Below are 17,967 nucleotides of genomic sequence, written 5' to 3'. Positions count from 1 at the left end.
TAAGAGGGTTGTGCTTATTCTCTTAATGAGATATGGGTGTTTATTGAGCATAACGTCCATTAAACCAACCAGAATCTCATCTCCAATTCTCTTTAAAAGTTAGTTGCATTTTGGCATGGTGCATTTGCTATTTACATGGCGGGCTTTGTAAGTGGAAAAACTGAATGCTTCACTAGTGAGAAAACAGTTAAACAAACCATCTGCATCGCGATGATACAGAAAAAGCCTCCTCCATTCGGCCTCTTTACTTTCTTTTTATTTTACTTTTACTCTTTACTCCTTTACTTTCGTGGATAATGAAATGGTGTTGTACTTACTTCACTAAAGACATTCATTAGCCTGCATATTTAATTTTGTTTGTTTAGTGCAAAGATTTGTTTCAAAACTATTTCTAAATTCAGTTCTAATTTCCAGCAAACGAATAAATGAACAATAATAACAATAAGTGTGGTCAAAAAACGGAGTTATATCCAAACACACGTCCTATTCTGCCCCATATAGTGATGCATACATCTTCAAAACCCAACAGGTGGACAAATCTAAACTTGTTTTTATTAAAACAAATATAAATATGCATATAATAAATAATACACAGTGGCGCAGTGGATAGTGTTGTCGCCTCACAGCAAGAAGGTTGTGTTGTGCTCAGTTGATGAATGAATGAATGAATAACATTATACAAATGCAAATTTTCATGAATAAACTGAAAAAAGCCCCCCTGACTTGAAGAAGGCATGGGGACAGTGGATTTTATATTTATGTAGAAAATAATCATTTAATTTCTTTAATTTGTTTTCATATGTAAAGATATTTGTGTATTGCTGTACATCCTGTGTGTATTAAGCAATGTCTAAGCGTTTTGGACCTGCAAAACTAACATGCTCTGCGCTGGACTTTAGAGCAACTTTAAGATGGTCTTTGGCGCAGTCTATTTCAGTTCCTCAAAATAGCAATGCATCAACAATGCGCCTTAACATACCTCCTTTTTAAACCTGAACACCCATGAGTCCAAAAAGTAGCACAAATGAATTAGCTATTTAAGCAACATGGTGCAAAATGTGAAAATAAGGGTTTCGCTGGTCTGAGAAATAGCAACAAACCACGACATTCACATCTTATTGTGCTGAATGTATGATAGGGCCTAATGAGTTTAAATTGGTCTCTGATATCTAAATAGAAGGCATGTGGCTTAGGTACAGCAAGTGCCATTTTTGATATGTACTTTTTTTATATGTACTTTTTCAACCCTAATAGAGACCCTATGATGAATTACCCTAGGTTATTTACCTTATGTGGAAGGGTCATGATTATTAATGAGCTCTTCTAACATGATCCAGCAGTTTTAATACTCACAGAAAAAAAAAAAAGAACATTGTTTGTATTTCATCAGAAAACGTGGTGGTCAATCAAATGCTGCTGGGGTGTGCTTATTAATAATCCTGTGAGTAACTTCAGAGTCTTTTTTCATTTAGCATTTTACACTTACAGGATTTACATGAAACAATAAAACACAGCTGTTTAAAGCTTATGTCACGTACTGTACACTTATTATTACTGTGCACTTATTATTCAGCTATTCCAGATTTTCTTTCTATGGCACCTTTAAGTCAACAGGATCATTGCTGTGAGATTTAATATATGTTATATCAGGTATTATGTATCATATCAGGAAATGCAAAATAAATACCTGTGGCTTTTAGCAATACACATACACATCTTATGAAGCAAAACAGCTGGTCTGTGCGAGGAACTGGAGATTTTTAAAAACATTATTACTTGTAATCCACAGCCTAAGGCAAATGGGGAAATTTGATTCTTTTTTATGAACTGTTCTGGTTCAAATAACCGAATCACCAGTTTGTTTGTGTAACATGCAATGACACAAAAAAATCCGCTATTAAATTACTAGAGCAACTAATAATTTTAGGAAATGTGACTGTAAGTCTACTCTAAAGCATATCAAGTGAATAAACTTCTTCAGGAAAACTTCTTAATTTTTTTACATTAACCATGAGAAACATAAAAACTAGTGCTCAGAAAGGATTTATTTGCAAAAGGAATGTCACTCCAGGACTTTTGCCTGAGGCTGAGGCTGTGGCTCTTTCGCTTTATAAAACTCAGTGTATTGCTAGAAACAATGGGTATTAGTTTTGCAATGTGTGATTTGCTTTTTTTGACTCTCATAGAAAGGCTAAGATTCATTTGTATTATATGAATTATCAAGGATCACTAACTGTTTTACTTAAAAATATTAAAAAATGGTTCGCACTGTCGCCTTACAGCAAGAAGGCCACTGCTTCGAGTCCCAGTGGGTCAGTTGGCATTTCTGTGTGGAGTTTGCATGTTTTTGCCGTGTTCGTGTGGGTTTCCCCCACAGTCCAAAGACATGCGGTATAGGTGAATTGAATAAACTAAATTGGCCGTAGTGTATGTGTGTGAATGAGTGTGTATGGATGATTCCCACTACTTGGCAATTCATTCCGCTGTAGTGACCCCTGATGAATAAAGGAACTAAGCCGAAGGAAAATGAATGAATAATGTTTTTCCCATAGACTGTAAAAGATATGGACGTAGTATCCGTAAAGTCACCCATAGGTTTCTGAAGAGCGCAAATTAAGCTACAAGTAGGCGTGGCCAGCCATTGCCATTTTGTTCGCGCGTCATCGCACTGACCGGGGGACACCAAACAAGGGCAAAGAGGCGGAGCTACAGGCACATGCAAGCATTTTGCTTAGACAGGCTTTTCTTTGGGAGAAATGTTTAAGGCTTTATAACCTGCGACTTGTTTGTGTTCTGACCACATGTGCTTGGTTGTACATTATATCATTAAAGTGTTTAGTCTTTTAAAAACACTGCTGTTATACATTGAGCCTCTAAACATTGTTCTTAGGATGTTTTTCTACAGAAGGAAAACGTGAATTACTTCCAAATTTATCAAATATAGTCTGTGTTAGTAAATGCAAGTCTATTTATGGAATCCATAACACTGTATGACAACAGCGCCGCTTTAGATGTCTGTTCTATAGCCTACAGCTAATCAATTGGTCAGATTCTGGAGTGCATTACAGGTCTAAAGAAAATAAATGATAAAAGATCTTATAAAACAAATACATTTATAGAGATGGTATATAAGTATATAATTTCACGCACCTGAGAAATAGAAGCAACTTGAATGGTTTGTGAGCACAATTAATTGCACACAGCATGCCATACTATGTGATAATTGTAGGAAATAATTCCAAAAGGTAATTGACTGTGTAAAGTCACATAAAACAAATCAAAAATACGATGAATATGCCGAGTTCAGTGGCTAATCAGCCGGAATCAGTGAAAGATGGCGACCAGCCAGATCTAGCTGTCACCCAAGTGGCCACACTACCTAATTATGCAGACTTAAACTAACTTCATAAAAACAAAAAGGATGAGTTATAAAAAAAAATTCACCCCCCCACAGTTGTCAAGAAGTGTAGTACTAGCTATATGCACTAAAACCATCTTTTGTACCAAGCTGTAAACATGTTTTTATCAGCTGTAAATTTGGCCAATTCAGCATTGCAGTCAGTGAACATCTGGAGTTCCTGAAGCCAGCCCCCAAAGGCAAGTCGATGAATTGCGAATTACAGTTTCAGTTACTTCTGTATTGGCTTCATGAGGAAGAGCGGAATGCTGCCGCTTGGAATTTCCAAATGAAACAGAAAACTGAGCAGGGGGAAAAGGTTTTATTTATGTCTTTGTTTATTGTCATCTTTTACTCACAGCTAACTAACAGTTAAAGGGCGCGGCTAGGCATATTTTCAAAATTACATCAACAGAGAAGAATGGTTTGATGGTTAACCAATTGGTTAGATTTTTATTAAATATTACCAAATCAGTCATTCTCAGTGGATTAACTTGCAGTGATTGTATTGTTTACCTCAAGACTAACAATGTTTGCTAGCAACAAAAACACTGTACATTTAAATTACCTGTAAATATTAATTCTCTTTAATAAAAATATTACTTTAAAGACGTATTGCGACCAAAGGTACTGTATTGATGCATGTTGCTAGCTTTTAACTGTCAAATTTCCTTAAAAAACAAGTTAAAGGTGCAGTTGATAATAGTTTGGTGTTAATTTAAAAACTTTCATACCTTAAAAAGAGAACTGTGTTTTTATGCTGTTGTAATGGCGCATTTGCAAGGTGAAGAGTCTCATAATGGGTTTCTATATAAAGTGTTTTAATTATGCATGGTGAAGGTCGCCCACCACAATGTAGTTTTCCATGTTGAAATGACGTGATCTGTGGTAAACATCAGTGAGAATTCTCAAGCTCTGTAGATACTATATGCTGGTTCCATAGTGATTAGTGACGCAAAGAGAGAGAGAGAGTGAAAACAGTGCAACATCTATTGTCATGCTCTAACTACACAAAGATTGGCTCTGTTTACACTTGATCATTTGGATCTCAAGTAAATATTTGGTGTTTTAAACCTCTCTCTTGTCTTCCCCAAACTCTTTAAGGTGCTTTCTGGTGCATTTAAAGAATATTTGTGCTAAATTTAGTAAACTTATCCAGCCTAAATTCCTTTATGTCATATTCATTAATGTAATATTATGAAGCAAGCTTGCATAATTGATGTCTGAACGTAAAAGGGATAACATAAAACGATATAGATAGCTGCAGCTTTTATTTCTGCTTTGACGGCCACAAAAACATTTTAAATGCTGTGGTTTGGTGTCAGTTGTGCTTTTAAAATTTTTTTGCCAACAATCCCAACCTACATTTGCAGTTGACAAAGTTTACATCTTGTCTGGTTTGTGCTGACTTCAAAAATACACCTTTACCATGACTTTCAAGATGATTCAGTAGTATGTTTGAGAAAATATCCATTTAAATTTGTCTCTATTAGCGATGCACAAAATATTTTTCCTCTGAACGTTATTGGCTGTTCCCAGCATGATGCTGGGTTGTGGCTGGAAGGGCATCCGCTGTGTAAAACATCTGCCAGATTAGTTGGCGGTTCATTCTGCTGTGGCAACCCCTGATAAAGCAGGAACTAAGCCGAAGGAAAATTAATGGATGAGTTAATCACTGAAAATGGCATGTACATTTTCTGCCAAAAGAGAAAAAAGATTGAAAATATGAGTTTGGAAAAAAAAAGACTAAAGGCCTCGATAAACTTCAAACCAAATGAAAGAATTAACTTTTTCATTTGAGAGCAAAAAGAAATTCTAAACGGCATAAAAACCAGGTCTGCTGCTTGACTCTCCAGTTTGTTCATGATGATGATGTTGTTGTTTTCCTGTCTGACTACTATGGAATGAGAAACAAATTTGGAGGCAAAAGAATACGCATGTCAAAATAGGTGGAGTTTCAGAACACACCCACTGACTGTGTAAACACAAATAACCAATGGTAATTCAAATGGAACTCCAAAGGGTACCTAGCACAATAAAACAGCATAAAAAGGCGGAGATAAATGCACAGCTTAACGCTATTGGTTTACAGAGAAATATCAGCACAAGCCAGGAGAAAGAAAATAAAGGAAGCGCCATTTTTTAATAAATAGCCGAGACATTACATCGTAACAAATAAATTCTTATAATAACAATGTTGGCTTGATGAACAGCCACAAACCCAAGAAGAAGAGCAGAATCTGTCGTGTTCTGTTGTTGTTTGCGAGGCCGTCTAAATCACGAGTGGTTTCACTTTCTCTATAGAAACACAATCCCCCGCAAAATTTTGTTTTGGAGGGCTGTTTAAAACTGCGTAAATTATTTCCAAAAGAACTTAATTTTGGTTGGATTTAGTTCGAAGTGACGTCATTTCAGTTCTTTTTTTTTTGGTTTTGTTTGTAGCTTACTGTAAATAGCTTAAGCTGAGCTCACAGCCTTTAGCTTCACAAATTATTCCACAAATTAAACTGTTAAACCATCTATTGTTTTTACAGAACCCGTATTTCCATTCCACTGCTCTATTTTCTATTGTTTTCACATGTAAGATGAAAGTGTTTGTTCCTATTAACACTTAAATCAGAAAATTCACAATTTTCTGTTTGAATCTTTTTCAAATAGATCTGTTACAGTCGACCTACCAAATTAAAAAAGACACTTGTTTCATAGAACATCCTAGATGCTTTGTGCACAGTGAACATCTTTGTTCTCCTCTTATGTCATCCTTTCTTGTGTTTTCTTTTTTTCAGCTCTTCTGAGAAGTCTCTTCTGTGGAGATCTGCAGGTATTTTCCTCTACTTTGCTTCTTCTCTTCCTATTCTTCCTTGTCACTTGTTGTAAACAAGACTAAGCAGAACTATGACATTTTAGACAGCACTTTGGTCACGTAACGTACAGTACGCATCTCATAGTCTAGCTTGGAATGATGACTAATAGATGGTTGAACCATGCTTTCTGGTGGATATTTGTGCTACATTTAGTGAACTTAACCTGCCTGAATTCATTTTTATGGCTCAGTGTATGGGTCTTGGTTTAGTTACAGTACCCTAAAGCTGCTCTATAAATAATCTGCACATGCCTGAAATGTTCTGACAAGCCTCATTCATAAATAATTTTAAAGTCACCATACCCTACCAGACAAAATTATTGCCGTCGATCCCAGATGTAAGAGCAACAAATAATAACTTGACTTCTACTTGATCATTTGGAAAAGTGGTAGAAGGTAGATTTTATTGATTGTAATCATCAACTGCATCCCAATCATCACAAATACTGCAGAAGACCTATAGGAACCCACATGGACCCAAGATTCTCAGAGAAATCAGTCAATTTTGGTGAAGGAAAAATCATGGTTTGGGGTTACATTCAGTTTGGGGGCGTGCGAGAGATCTGCAGAGTGAATGTCAACATCAACAGCCTGAGGTATCAAGACATTTAATCTGCCCATTACATTACAAACCACAGGAAAGGGCAAATTCTTCATCAGGATAGCGCTCCTTCTCATTTGGCGCTCTTCAGAAATGTATTTAGTGGTACGTTTTCAGAATAAGCCTGGGTTGTTACGTTTTATATTTAAAAATTCTTCTTACAGTTATTAAAATGTTCTCAACACTAAGAAAAAATGACTTTGCAAACAAACAAGCAAACAAACAAAAGTACAAAAAATCATTGATATGACAGAACTAGCTTCTTCAAACAAACAAAAAAAATTTCATATTTATAGCTTTCGTCTTGTTTCTAGTCCAAATATATACAAAAATTTTAAATCAAGAAGCATTTAGACAAATTCATAAATATTGATTTGATTTCAGAAATAACAGTGCTCAGCATAATTGAGTACAGCCTATTTTGAAAATGAAATTTTTTATCCTTTTCTCAGTGAATATAGGCAATGTATTTTGGTGCATTTAAACAAAACAGATTTATTAAACAGATATATTTATTAAAATCGTATTTTGGTCACCAAACATTCAAATTTTAAAAATTGAAAGATAATAAAATGAAATCAAAGCAAAATATTGCAAAAACAAAGTTACAAACTACAAAAGTTCAACAAAAATTTTCAATGTTTTTGCTTCTTTTATTTTTTTCCTCTTTTTTAAATTTGTATTTAATATTTTTCTATAACTTGTAAATTTGGGTGTGCTAGTTTTTAAATCATTATCATAAATTATTTTGTTAGATAAGCTCCAGATTTGGCTTCAGTACTCACTAATCTAATGTATGTGCACAAATATAATATTGTATAGCTTCCTATTAAAATAACAATTTAAAAGATAGATTTGTGAGGGTTGTCAAAATTAATTGTTTTTCCTTAACATTTTTGCTTTGACATAAGTTTATTTTACTTATTCCTCTGGCAGATTACTTTAAAGAAAAATCACAATTAATAATGACCGTTATTAATTTAGAGTAAAAACAAGACGGAAACTTAAAGTAGGAAAAGCTTTTTTGTGTTGCGGTGAATTGTGAGTTTGGTCTTTTTCTTTTTATTCTGTGCTGAAAAAGGCATCAGACGCTGCAGTCTTGTGATCTGGTCATCCGAGTTAATGTACAATATCACATGAATTGTTCCACTCAACCTAGCTTAGAAGCCCTGTTTGCCTCTGCAAATCCTCACCGACGTCTCTTTCACGGTCTTTCATCACAGAACAGCTCAATCTTTATTTTCCTCCTCTTACATTCTAATTCCTATTATTTCTACTTACGCTGGCAGTGTTTTAAAGTAACGCCTTTTTTAATCTGACAAAATAAAAAGCATTTTCAGTTATCTTCCGGCGTCTTTAAAATCTAGCAAATAACAGAACATTTTAGGTTAATGCTCATTATGATAAAAATAAGTATTTTTCTGAATACCTGCTGACCGTGTTTTATTCCTTTGTTCATCAGAATCCTCAGGTGCAGGTGTGTCTAAGCCGTCGGATGGTTGCCCCTCACCGACATTTGGAGTCAGAGGTCAAGGGTCACTTTACTCTCCTGAACTGGAACAGATCTCCCTACGTGAAAGTGAGGGTCTGTTCATCTTCTTTGTGAACAAATAATGCGGTGTTAATGGAATATATTGCAAGTGAAATACAACTGAAGAGCTGTGGGTAGATTCTGTGGCCTGTGGGGGATTATACTGCACAAATTATTTTTTAAAGATGACTATGCTCTCACCAAAGCTGCATTTGTTAGATTAGATATACAAGTAAAGAGTAGTTTTGTTAAATAATAATAATAAATAAAAACTTTATATTTTAATAATAACATTTTATTTATTTCAAAGCTGCATTTTCTGCATTTTATATTAGTATTCAGTTCTAATTTGTTGATTTACAACTAGTGAAACTTTTAGGTAACACTTTCTTTGTAACTCTATGAAGATTTGACTTTCTATGAAGAGACAACAAACCTTAAACTGCATTGTAATGACATTTTAGCTACATTTATAATAGTGTTATTTATACTTATTAGTGATGCATTTCACTTTTTAATATACATGAACAGTATTACATGAGTAGCAGTGCGATATGGCTGTATATCGGTACTGGTGGGAGGCGTGCGTTGCCTTAGTGTCCCACCAGTGATGATATACAACCATATCGCACTGCTATGAGTTTAGTCTAGTTATGTGTTATTAATAATATAATACTTGTTGCTAGAGTTTTCCTTATGAATACAGTACACAGTTTTGTCATTAGCACTGTGTGTAGATTATTCAGATTCACTTTTAGCTTGTTAAATGATTGGAACTGATGCAAAAATATTGCGACTAAAAGTGCATGATGTTGTTTAATTATTTAATGATTTGCAATGTCAGCATGGCATAGTATGGACGTCTTTCACCTTAGTACTGTGGAAATGCTAATACATCCAGTAGTGTGGTATCATTGCTCCATGGCACTGCTGCTTTGTGGGAAGAAAACACTTCTTATAAGTGTTATGGTTATACTTACAATAATGTGATTTGTGATGCTGCCAGCTTGCCTGGTAGGCTTCTATTTTAAGATGTCGCTGTACACACTAATGCTTTCACTGTACCAATAGCAGTGAAAATTACATTAACTCTCATTATTAAGAAACTAATAGGTTGTTAAACGTGATTGTTTGTATAAATAATTAAGCATTAGAATCAATATTAGCTAATTAAATTAGAACAACATGCAGCTTTATTTATTTTTCTATTAGGGAAACATTTAATATTTTCAGCCACATTGTTTAAATAAATAGTCAGTAATGAAGAACAAATAAATACTTTAAGAACTGTGTTTTACAAATATTGATGTGTTTTACAAGTATTTTAAAGAGCCCAGTGTAGTAGCTTATTTCATGTTTAAAATATTATTAATAAAAAAAATACATGAGATGAAGACTGATTTTAATATTAGTTTAATCCGTAATTACACATATAGTAGTGATAATGACAAGTAATAATGCTAAAACATACTCCTTTAAAGAGGTCATATTTAAAGGCTTTACAACAGTTTATAGTATTTTTGTCTTTAGTATTTCTTACACTCTAAAATAATAAAATTTTAGATTTTAGATAATAAAGCTCAAACTTAAATTGCTCAAAACTAGGAATACTTTTTGCCCATTATAATCAAATTAAGAACAAAACAAATATTCCTCTCCAAAGGTTCATTATAAAAAAATAAAACATGCTTGTATTCCAATAATGAATTATTTTTATATTTTTTATTTGTTTTAAATAACATGTGCATGACAAACAATACAATGTCAGGGTGACAGAAGGTAAATAATAATAATAATAAAAATATAAATTAGGAAACAAAACAAATACACACACAAAACAAATGTATACATTGTAAGAAAATTCTTACAATCACAGTACAATAGTACAAAAGTAATGTTTTAGTTCCTTATAAAACAATTTTGTTGGAAAATGTACACTTGTCAATATGAAATTTAATCAACAAAATAAACAGGTTATAATAAACCAGGGGTGCCCAAACTTTTTCGTATGAAGGGCCAATAACCAAATATCATTGATAGCCGTGGGCCGAAGATAACCATACCAAACTATTTTACATCAAAATTACCATTGTTAATTTCTTAACTAGTTTAATAATATTAAAAAAATAAAAAGAAAACATTTCTTTAAATCATATTAACAAATGCAGCATCACTTTTTAAAATAATAAGTTATTGCAATAAAAACATAAACAATCACATTTATAACACAGTGGAGTTCAATGCTGAATACACTAGTCAAGCAGAAGCTGCCTTTGATTTGATTTGCACACCAAAGTCTGCATTGTCCTCTATCCATCGTATGTACATTTTAAATGGATTCCACGTACAACGGGTTAAATGGCTGATGCAATTTTATTAGACAGAAGAGTTAAGAGAATCAGTTAATGTGTGATATCTGCATAAACTCGAGCCATGTCGATAGATGACAGTGCAGTTTCTAACAACACGAAGAACAGCTCTGCTAATGTTAGCCAACTACTGAATAAATATGTACCTTTAACACACTGTGGCCTCAGGCACAGCAAAATATTCCGCTTTTATGTTTTTATTTAAATAATTTACTTATTTTGCCCACAAAATTTTACATTCAAAATTGTAAATTTACTAATAAGAAAGCGAATTTTAGGGAACCGATGACTGAATTATGTTTATATATTAGTAGTATCAGAGAAAGCCCTATGCACATTAAAACTTTGTAAATTCTACAATGTATTTATTAGATTATTACATATGTACATTCTGTATATTTGTATTTGATTTATACTTACCCCCTGGCATTTAGATTTTTCAAACTGTTAAATGTTATAAGAAGAAAAAGAAAATTTGTTTTAAAATCACGTGACTATCGTCTTCGCGCTCATTGGCTGCAGCCCCTGAACACTGTTGTCTGATGACGTGCGGAGCGAAAATTAAACAATGGGCAGCGCGTTTTATCGCGTACAGGTAAACAGTACCTGTGCAGCCGAGAAAGCAGAAACGGTCGCAAGCCAGAAACACCAACAAAGACAAATATGAGCGTAAACATCGATTCAACGTACAACGGGTTAAATGGCTGATGCAATTTTATTAGACAGGTAAGTTAAGAGAATCAGTTAATGCGTGATATCTGCATAAACTCGAGCCACGTCGATAGATGGCAGTGCAGTTTCTAACAACACGAAGAACAGCTTTGCTAATGTTAGCCAACTACTGAATAAATATGTACCTTTAACACACTGTGGCCTCAGGCACAGCAAAACATTCCGCTTTTATCCCGTCTGTTTACATTAATGAGAGCTGGAGCCGTTTACTGCAGCTGCTCAAGAATGATCACTCGCAAATATTGCTGATACTACAGTAAAACAAGTATCACAACATGTTAGGTTTAACGTAGACTTGGTATCAAAGTGTGTGTATTCTCATTTGCTTTTACAGCCTGCGCGATGAGGCGTTATTTGCTGTATAATCGAACACAGGCCACGGATTCAATTGATGGAGCTTTAACCCAGCAATCCATAGTTCAAATGTTTTACCATTCCTGAACTGAAAAATCAGTTGCCTGTCTCAGTGTTTTGTTGTTCTCGCTTGCTCAGGGTCTGCTGCAAACTCGCGCAGCTCGACTCAGATGAATTCCTACTCAGATAGCGGATATCAGGAGGTGAGCGGTTACTACAGTAACACGGTGACGCCCAGGCGGTCTGAAGGGAGGTCACAGTCGACCAGCTCCGCCCCCAGCGGAAGCCCCACCCTCGCCATGAGCTCCAGGGCTGAAGGACAGGCCTCTGCACAGGTATGAAAACTCACTCAAACACCACTATATTAACGTTTCCTGGCGTGTTTGTTTTTTTCAGGGATCATTAGCACTGAATAATATATGTCCATTGTTATGAGCGATGTAGAATTGTATTCCGACTTGAGTTTTTCTGATGTACGTGACTCGCAAAGTTGTCTTGAACAGTCACTAAACAAACTGCAAAATCCTGCTTTTCAAATACTTCTCATCCACGGATTTCTTCCGACAGCCCGGGAGGATAAAGCGGCGCCCTCTAGCGAGTGTGCGCGTGGGACACTCCTGTATTTCAGAGAGGGTCTGAGATTTACTCGCTGAGCCGCTATTAAACGCGATATAATAATAATAATAATATGGAAAGATGTTATGAAACTGCCATTCTAACAGCAAAGTCTGAGCTTTAAGTACAGAAATAGGATGAGGCGTGGTATGTTTGGTGAAGCGCGGCGCAGTGTGTGTCTATATGCGGGGATCCGGTGTTTTCAGAGCGGATTTGGTCACAGCAAATGCTGCTCCATATGTACTCCTTCTCTGCAAACGCTGTGAGTTTGGGTCGCTTATAAAGTACAGTACAAACTACTTGGTTTGAAACGTAACGTTGTAACTATGTCAAATTTGTTATGAGAGTAGTTTTATCGAGAAGCATTAAGCACTTCCTGCTTTCCTCCAAAATAAAAGCTCAGTGTTAACTTTTGAAAGCAATAAGACGTGTAGAAAGCCATTCTTGTTATCATACCAAAACAATGCTTTGCCAAGAGATTTTACAAGAAGGTTTTAATATGCTTGCTGATGGTTTGTTATGTTTGGTTTATGGTGTGACAGACTAAAACTGTAACATTAAAGGGATAGTTCACCCAAAATCAAAAATTGACCCACTATTTACTAGCCCTCAGTTGGTTACAAACCTTTGAGTTTCTTTCTTCTGTGGAACACAGAAGATATTTTTTAAGAAAGCTGAAAACCTGCAACCATTGACATCCATTGTTGACAAAAAATAAATACTCTTGTAGCCAATGGTTACCGGTTTCCAACATTCTGCAAAATATCTTCTTTTGTATTCAAAATTGTCACAAGATTTTTTGGAACAAGTGGATAGTGTGTAAATAATGACAGAATGTTCGTTTTTGGTTGAACTATCCCTTTAATTTCACTATGAAAATAAATTAATTTGGCGTTTCTGTGTGGAATTTTCATGTTCTCCCTGCGTTCGCATGGGTTTCCCCCACAGTCCAAAGACCATGTGGTATAGGTGAATTAGGTAGGCTAAATTATCCGTAGTGTATGAGTGTGAATAAGTGTGTATGGATGTTTTCCAGAGATGGGTTGCAGCTGGAAGGGCATTCGCTGCTTAAATCATGTGCTGGATAAGCTGGTGGTTCATTCCGCTGTGGTGACCCCGGATTAATAAAAGAACTAAGCCGAAAATAAAATAAATGAATAAATTACTAAAAAAATTATTTGTTTCAGTTAGTTGTCAATATAATATTTATAGTTTTTTTTATTTGAACTTTGTTCAACCCTAACTAAAAAATAAAATTTCTTTCTCCTGATATAAAAAAAAATTCACTAAAACTCATTTTGTTGACATTATATAATATATAAGCTGAGGCCTGTCACAATAATCATTATATCGACTTTATTGCGCAATACTTGAATATCACCTCAATAATTATTGTCATTGCAATATATTTTTACAAATTCACAAATAATGTTAAAGCCATTTTACTATTACGTTTACGTTCTACCTTGCCAGTGTCAACATTTATAACTGGACATTTACCTTATAAGACATTTAATAGTATATATAATAGGACCTTAACCTTTTTAACATCAAATTCATTATCTTTTCAGCTTTGTATCTTTCTTAATCTGCGGGTGCCACAGCGGTATGAACCGCCAACTTATTCAGCATATGTTTTTTTACGCAGCGGATGCCCATCCAGCTGCAACTCATCACTAGGAAATAACGTCAAATTTTACAATCTAAATAACGTTAAGAATGATAAGTGTTTTAAAGTGTTTATGACTATATGCATTATTATATAGTCATTATACAATCATTGGCATAAAATGATCTCAACATGACAATAATATCGCTTATAGCAACAATTCCTGGGACAATATATTGCACAACAAAAATTCCTTATGACAGGTCTATCTATATAAGGCAACTTAAACTTACAGTAAGCTATATGTTTGTTTGACATTTATTAATCTTAGTTAACATTATTAAAGATGAAATTGCTTTAATTCACAATGCATTAGCCAAAATATTTATCTTTATTTTAATAATATATTGCAGAAGGCTTTTTATGAAGTCACTTAAAGACCTGTTTAAGTAAAGCATTGCCAGAAAATATCTGTATTATGGAAAATGTAATGGGATACACGTTTTGTTTGTTTTATTGTATTTATTATTTGTATTGTTCTGAATAGTGTTTGCATTGAAGTTGACTTGGCATTAAACAAAAGATCCAGTTTAATGTATTAGTAAATGCTGAAAAAATATGAACTAAAATGAGTAAGTGCTGTGGAAGTATTTTTTTATGCTTTTCACATTTAAATCAATAAAAACTATTTAAATGAACAGAAATATTTAAATAGCACAACAAAAATAAAAACAAATAAAACCTACAATAGTATCTCGGTTATACTAAAATAAAGCTTAAAAATCACTGAGTTGTCATTCATCTTATTGGCCCGGTATTAAGATTTAAATGAGTGTTATAAGTTTAAAGGGCCATTAAACTCTCCCTGTCTCAGCAGGGTGTTTTCACACCTAGTTTGAAAAAAATTAGGAAAGTGGGTGACTCCAGCTCTATTTAGGTGGGAGTGTCGAGTGGCAAAAGAGGGAAGGGTTTGCATAAAAATGGAAGTTTTCAGTTTGAGCAAGTGCTGATTTTTAAAACAACACACAGACGCAGGAGAGAAAGACAGTGACTGTTTACATGGACACCAGTAATCAAATTATTTGCCACATTCTTAATTTGTTGACTTTTACTGCAGTTTGACATTCAGGAACATTTCATGCATGCCCCCTGCGAAAAATGAGATGTTGGATGCAAGGAACTGCTGGAAGAATGTAGTTTTAATGGGATGTTTGATACCGCACGGCAAATGGGAGAAAAAAAACTTTCCGCATTTCTCGGTAACTTAGATGCACTCTGTAGGTAGCGTTAGAAATCTGTATGTGTATAGACTATCCTGTCACAAGATGCGGCGAAAATTCTACATGATGGAAATAGTTTGATTAAAGTGTTTACATGTTTACACTCAGAGAGCAGCAATTACAGTCTATGTTTCAGCCCATATTATTGTAGTGATATTACCGTACTGTAAACTTAGGGTGCTTTCACACCTGTGAATCGATTCAGTTGTTCCGAAACAGAGATTACAATTGTTACATTGTTGCTCTTTGCTCTTGGAGCGGTTCGCATTCACACTGCAAAGTTTCTAATCGGACCAAAAGAGCTAAAACAAGTCACGTGCGAGTAAACTCTCCTCCCATTGGTCAGAGTGTCAGGGTTTATTTTGCAGCGTCCCGCTCAGCTGTCAGGAGAGGTGGTGGTTTGGTGGTGATTGACAGGGTGCACGCGCGCGACGTGTCTGAGGAGAGACGCGGTGGGGAGGGGTTAGAAGGGTGCGTGACGATGCCTATTTGGGGACCGGGAGGGAGACGCAAGATTACCGGGAGATCATCACTTGTTTGCGGGCATCCGGAGACTCGCGAAACTTCCCGCCCTGCTCATAATTCTCTCTTCATATAGCCGTAAGCCTATTACATATCCATAAAACACTGTGATATAACCGCGATCGGATCGCTTTCTCACTGCAGTCGATCCGCTCCAGGGTTCGTTTCAATCGAGCCGAGACCACCTCATTCAAGCGATCTCGGAGCGATTACTTTGGCGCGGAACAGAGCGCGATTACCCTGTTCACATATGCCAAACGAACCACGCTAAATGGGCAAACGAGATACGTTCTGAAACAAAAGTGTAGGTGTGAAAGCACCCTTAGTAACTAAATCATTTTGACTATGGTATGTCTTTAAAAACTGAAAGAGTACTGCTGACAATACTACCTAACTTTGCCATCTGAATAAACATAAACAAAGAGCACTGATCTCACACTTACCAAATCTATAAAGAAAGGACAATCAAAACCAACTAGAACCGCGTCTTTTTTAAAAGGAAACGAGCGGTAATTCCTGATGTTTCCATTTCCAGATACGAAAAGCTCTCGGGTAAAAAAATATATTCCTTACAAACAGATTTCTGTTGCTTGTTAGCAGACCACTGTAATCCACACGTGAGTCCAGCTGTACTTTCTTAGCGGGTAAATGGAAACAAAACCTTTCTTGCAGCACATTTATAAACAACACTGATGACCCATGTCTCCAAACAATTCTTCTTCTTCCACTTGTTTTAATTATGGTTGGCAACACAATGTGGCGTCTCTCTGCCATCTGAACACTGTAACGGATAAAAACAGTCTTCAAAGCTATCATGCATAATAATAAAGGTGGACCTCATAGACAATAGAGTACACTGATTAGTGGTCTGGAAAGACTTGGAATTCTTTCTCATGAATTAATGCTTAAAGCTCAAAGACGTCATGTTGTACTGGCCGGTACAGACATCCAGTCTCCACGCTGGAATTTACACAAGGATCTAATCGTAACGTAGCTTAAAAAAATGTATTTTCAAAATGGAAGAACGAATTTGCTTGAAATAACGCGAAAACAACCAATTTTTACTTTTTAGTAAATTATATGTGTCCTAATAGTGTTTTTAGCAGCGTGGGACACATATATGACTGTAAACAGCTCAAAAAATGTTTGTTTTCTTTTTACCCTTAATAATGATATTAATTTAATAATATTATTACTATTATTATGTTAATTATATTGTTCAAATTATAAAGTTATTATTATAAATGTTTCTCTGTGATGTGTTTCTCAGGTGGGCAGCAGTGGGCGTGTCATGAGGCGGGTCAGCTCTGTTCCCTCTCGTGCTCCATCTCCACTCTACACACCGTCTCCACCTGCGTCCCGCCAGCCTCTGCGTACTTCTCTCGGAAGCCCCTATGGTTCACCCATAGTCTCAGAGCCTCGTCCTCTACCTAGCATATTTCCTGGCACCACCTTGCCTCCTGCTTCCAGCCACGCTCCTGACCCGCTCCACTCCAGCTACCTAGGGCGGCATGGAAACGGGACGGGGTCTGAGTCTGGGTCACCAACACTCCTGCGAGCTGGAATGACTGCTCAGCCTCAGCAGTATGGGACCCTGGGAAAGCACGATACACGTGCATATGAGAGCACTCACTCTTCTTTTGGCTCTCGAGCCTATGACATCTTTGAGAGGATGGTTCTTTCAAGACCGGACAGCCTTACAGGTGAGTTATACTCACACAACCTGTCATGATTTACAATTAGAGGTGTTTCTAAAGTACACATACACTACGTTTCAAAGGTTTGAGATCAGTAAGAATTTTTTAATTAATAAAAAAAAAAGGAATTGATTAAGAGTCATAGTGAATACTTTCACCTTGCTATGAAGATTTAAAATGCTGTTGGACATTTTATTTATCAAACTATTTAGCTCTGCATGATACTGGAATAATGTGCAGTGTTGTTTAGTGTTGCGATAACGATATTTCTTACGGTATAACATTTCCCTCAAAAAATCTTTTTCTTAGCCATGTTTTGAAATAATATATTTATTTAATGATATCAAAATAATCAAATTAATTCTAATTCAGACTAAAAAACGGTGTCAAGGTGCAA

The 17,967-nt window shown here is 35.5% G+C and overlaps 1 protein-coding gene across 12 annotated transcripts in view; it reads left to right on the top strand.

The window, feature by feature from the left end:
* pkp4 (plakophilin 4) overlaps nt 1–17,967 on the top strand; it is a 95,477-nt gene that overhangs the window by 33,103 nt on the left and 44,407 nt on the right. For 4 of the 12 annotated variants that reach the window (XM_017356584.3, XM_068221907.1, XM_073953759.1 and 1 more), the window contains 4 exons: nt 6,184–6,218; nt 8,324–8,440; nt 11,986–12,182; nt 17,144–17,576. In XM_017356584.3, the coding sequence (XP_017212073.1) occupies nt 6,184–6,218; nt 8,324–8,440; nt 11,986–12,182; nt 17,144–17,576 (782 nt within the window). Of the gene's footprint in view, nt 1–6,183; nt 6,219–8,323; nt 8,447–11,298; nt 11,488–11,985; nt 12,725–17,143; nt 17,577–17,967 lie in introns of those variants that run through there. The other 8 variants (XM_684979.10, XM_068221906.1, XM_073953758.1 and 5 more) reach the window with 3 other exon arrangements.

Source organism: Danio rerio, chromosome 6, assembly GCF_049306965.1.
Source record: "Danio rerio strain Tuebingen ecotype United States chromosome 6, GRCz12tu, whole genome shotgun sequence".
NCBI classification, from domain to species: Eukaryota; Metazoa; Chordata; class Actinopteri; order Cypriniformes; family Danionidae; genus Danio; species Danio rerio.
This window is presented reverse-complemented; position numbering and strand designations above follow the sequence as displayed.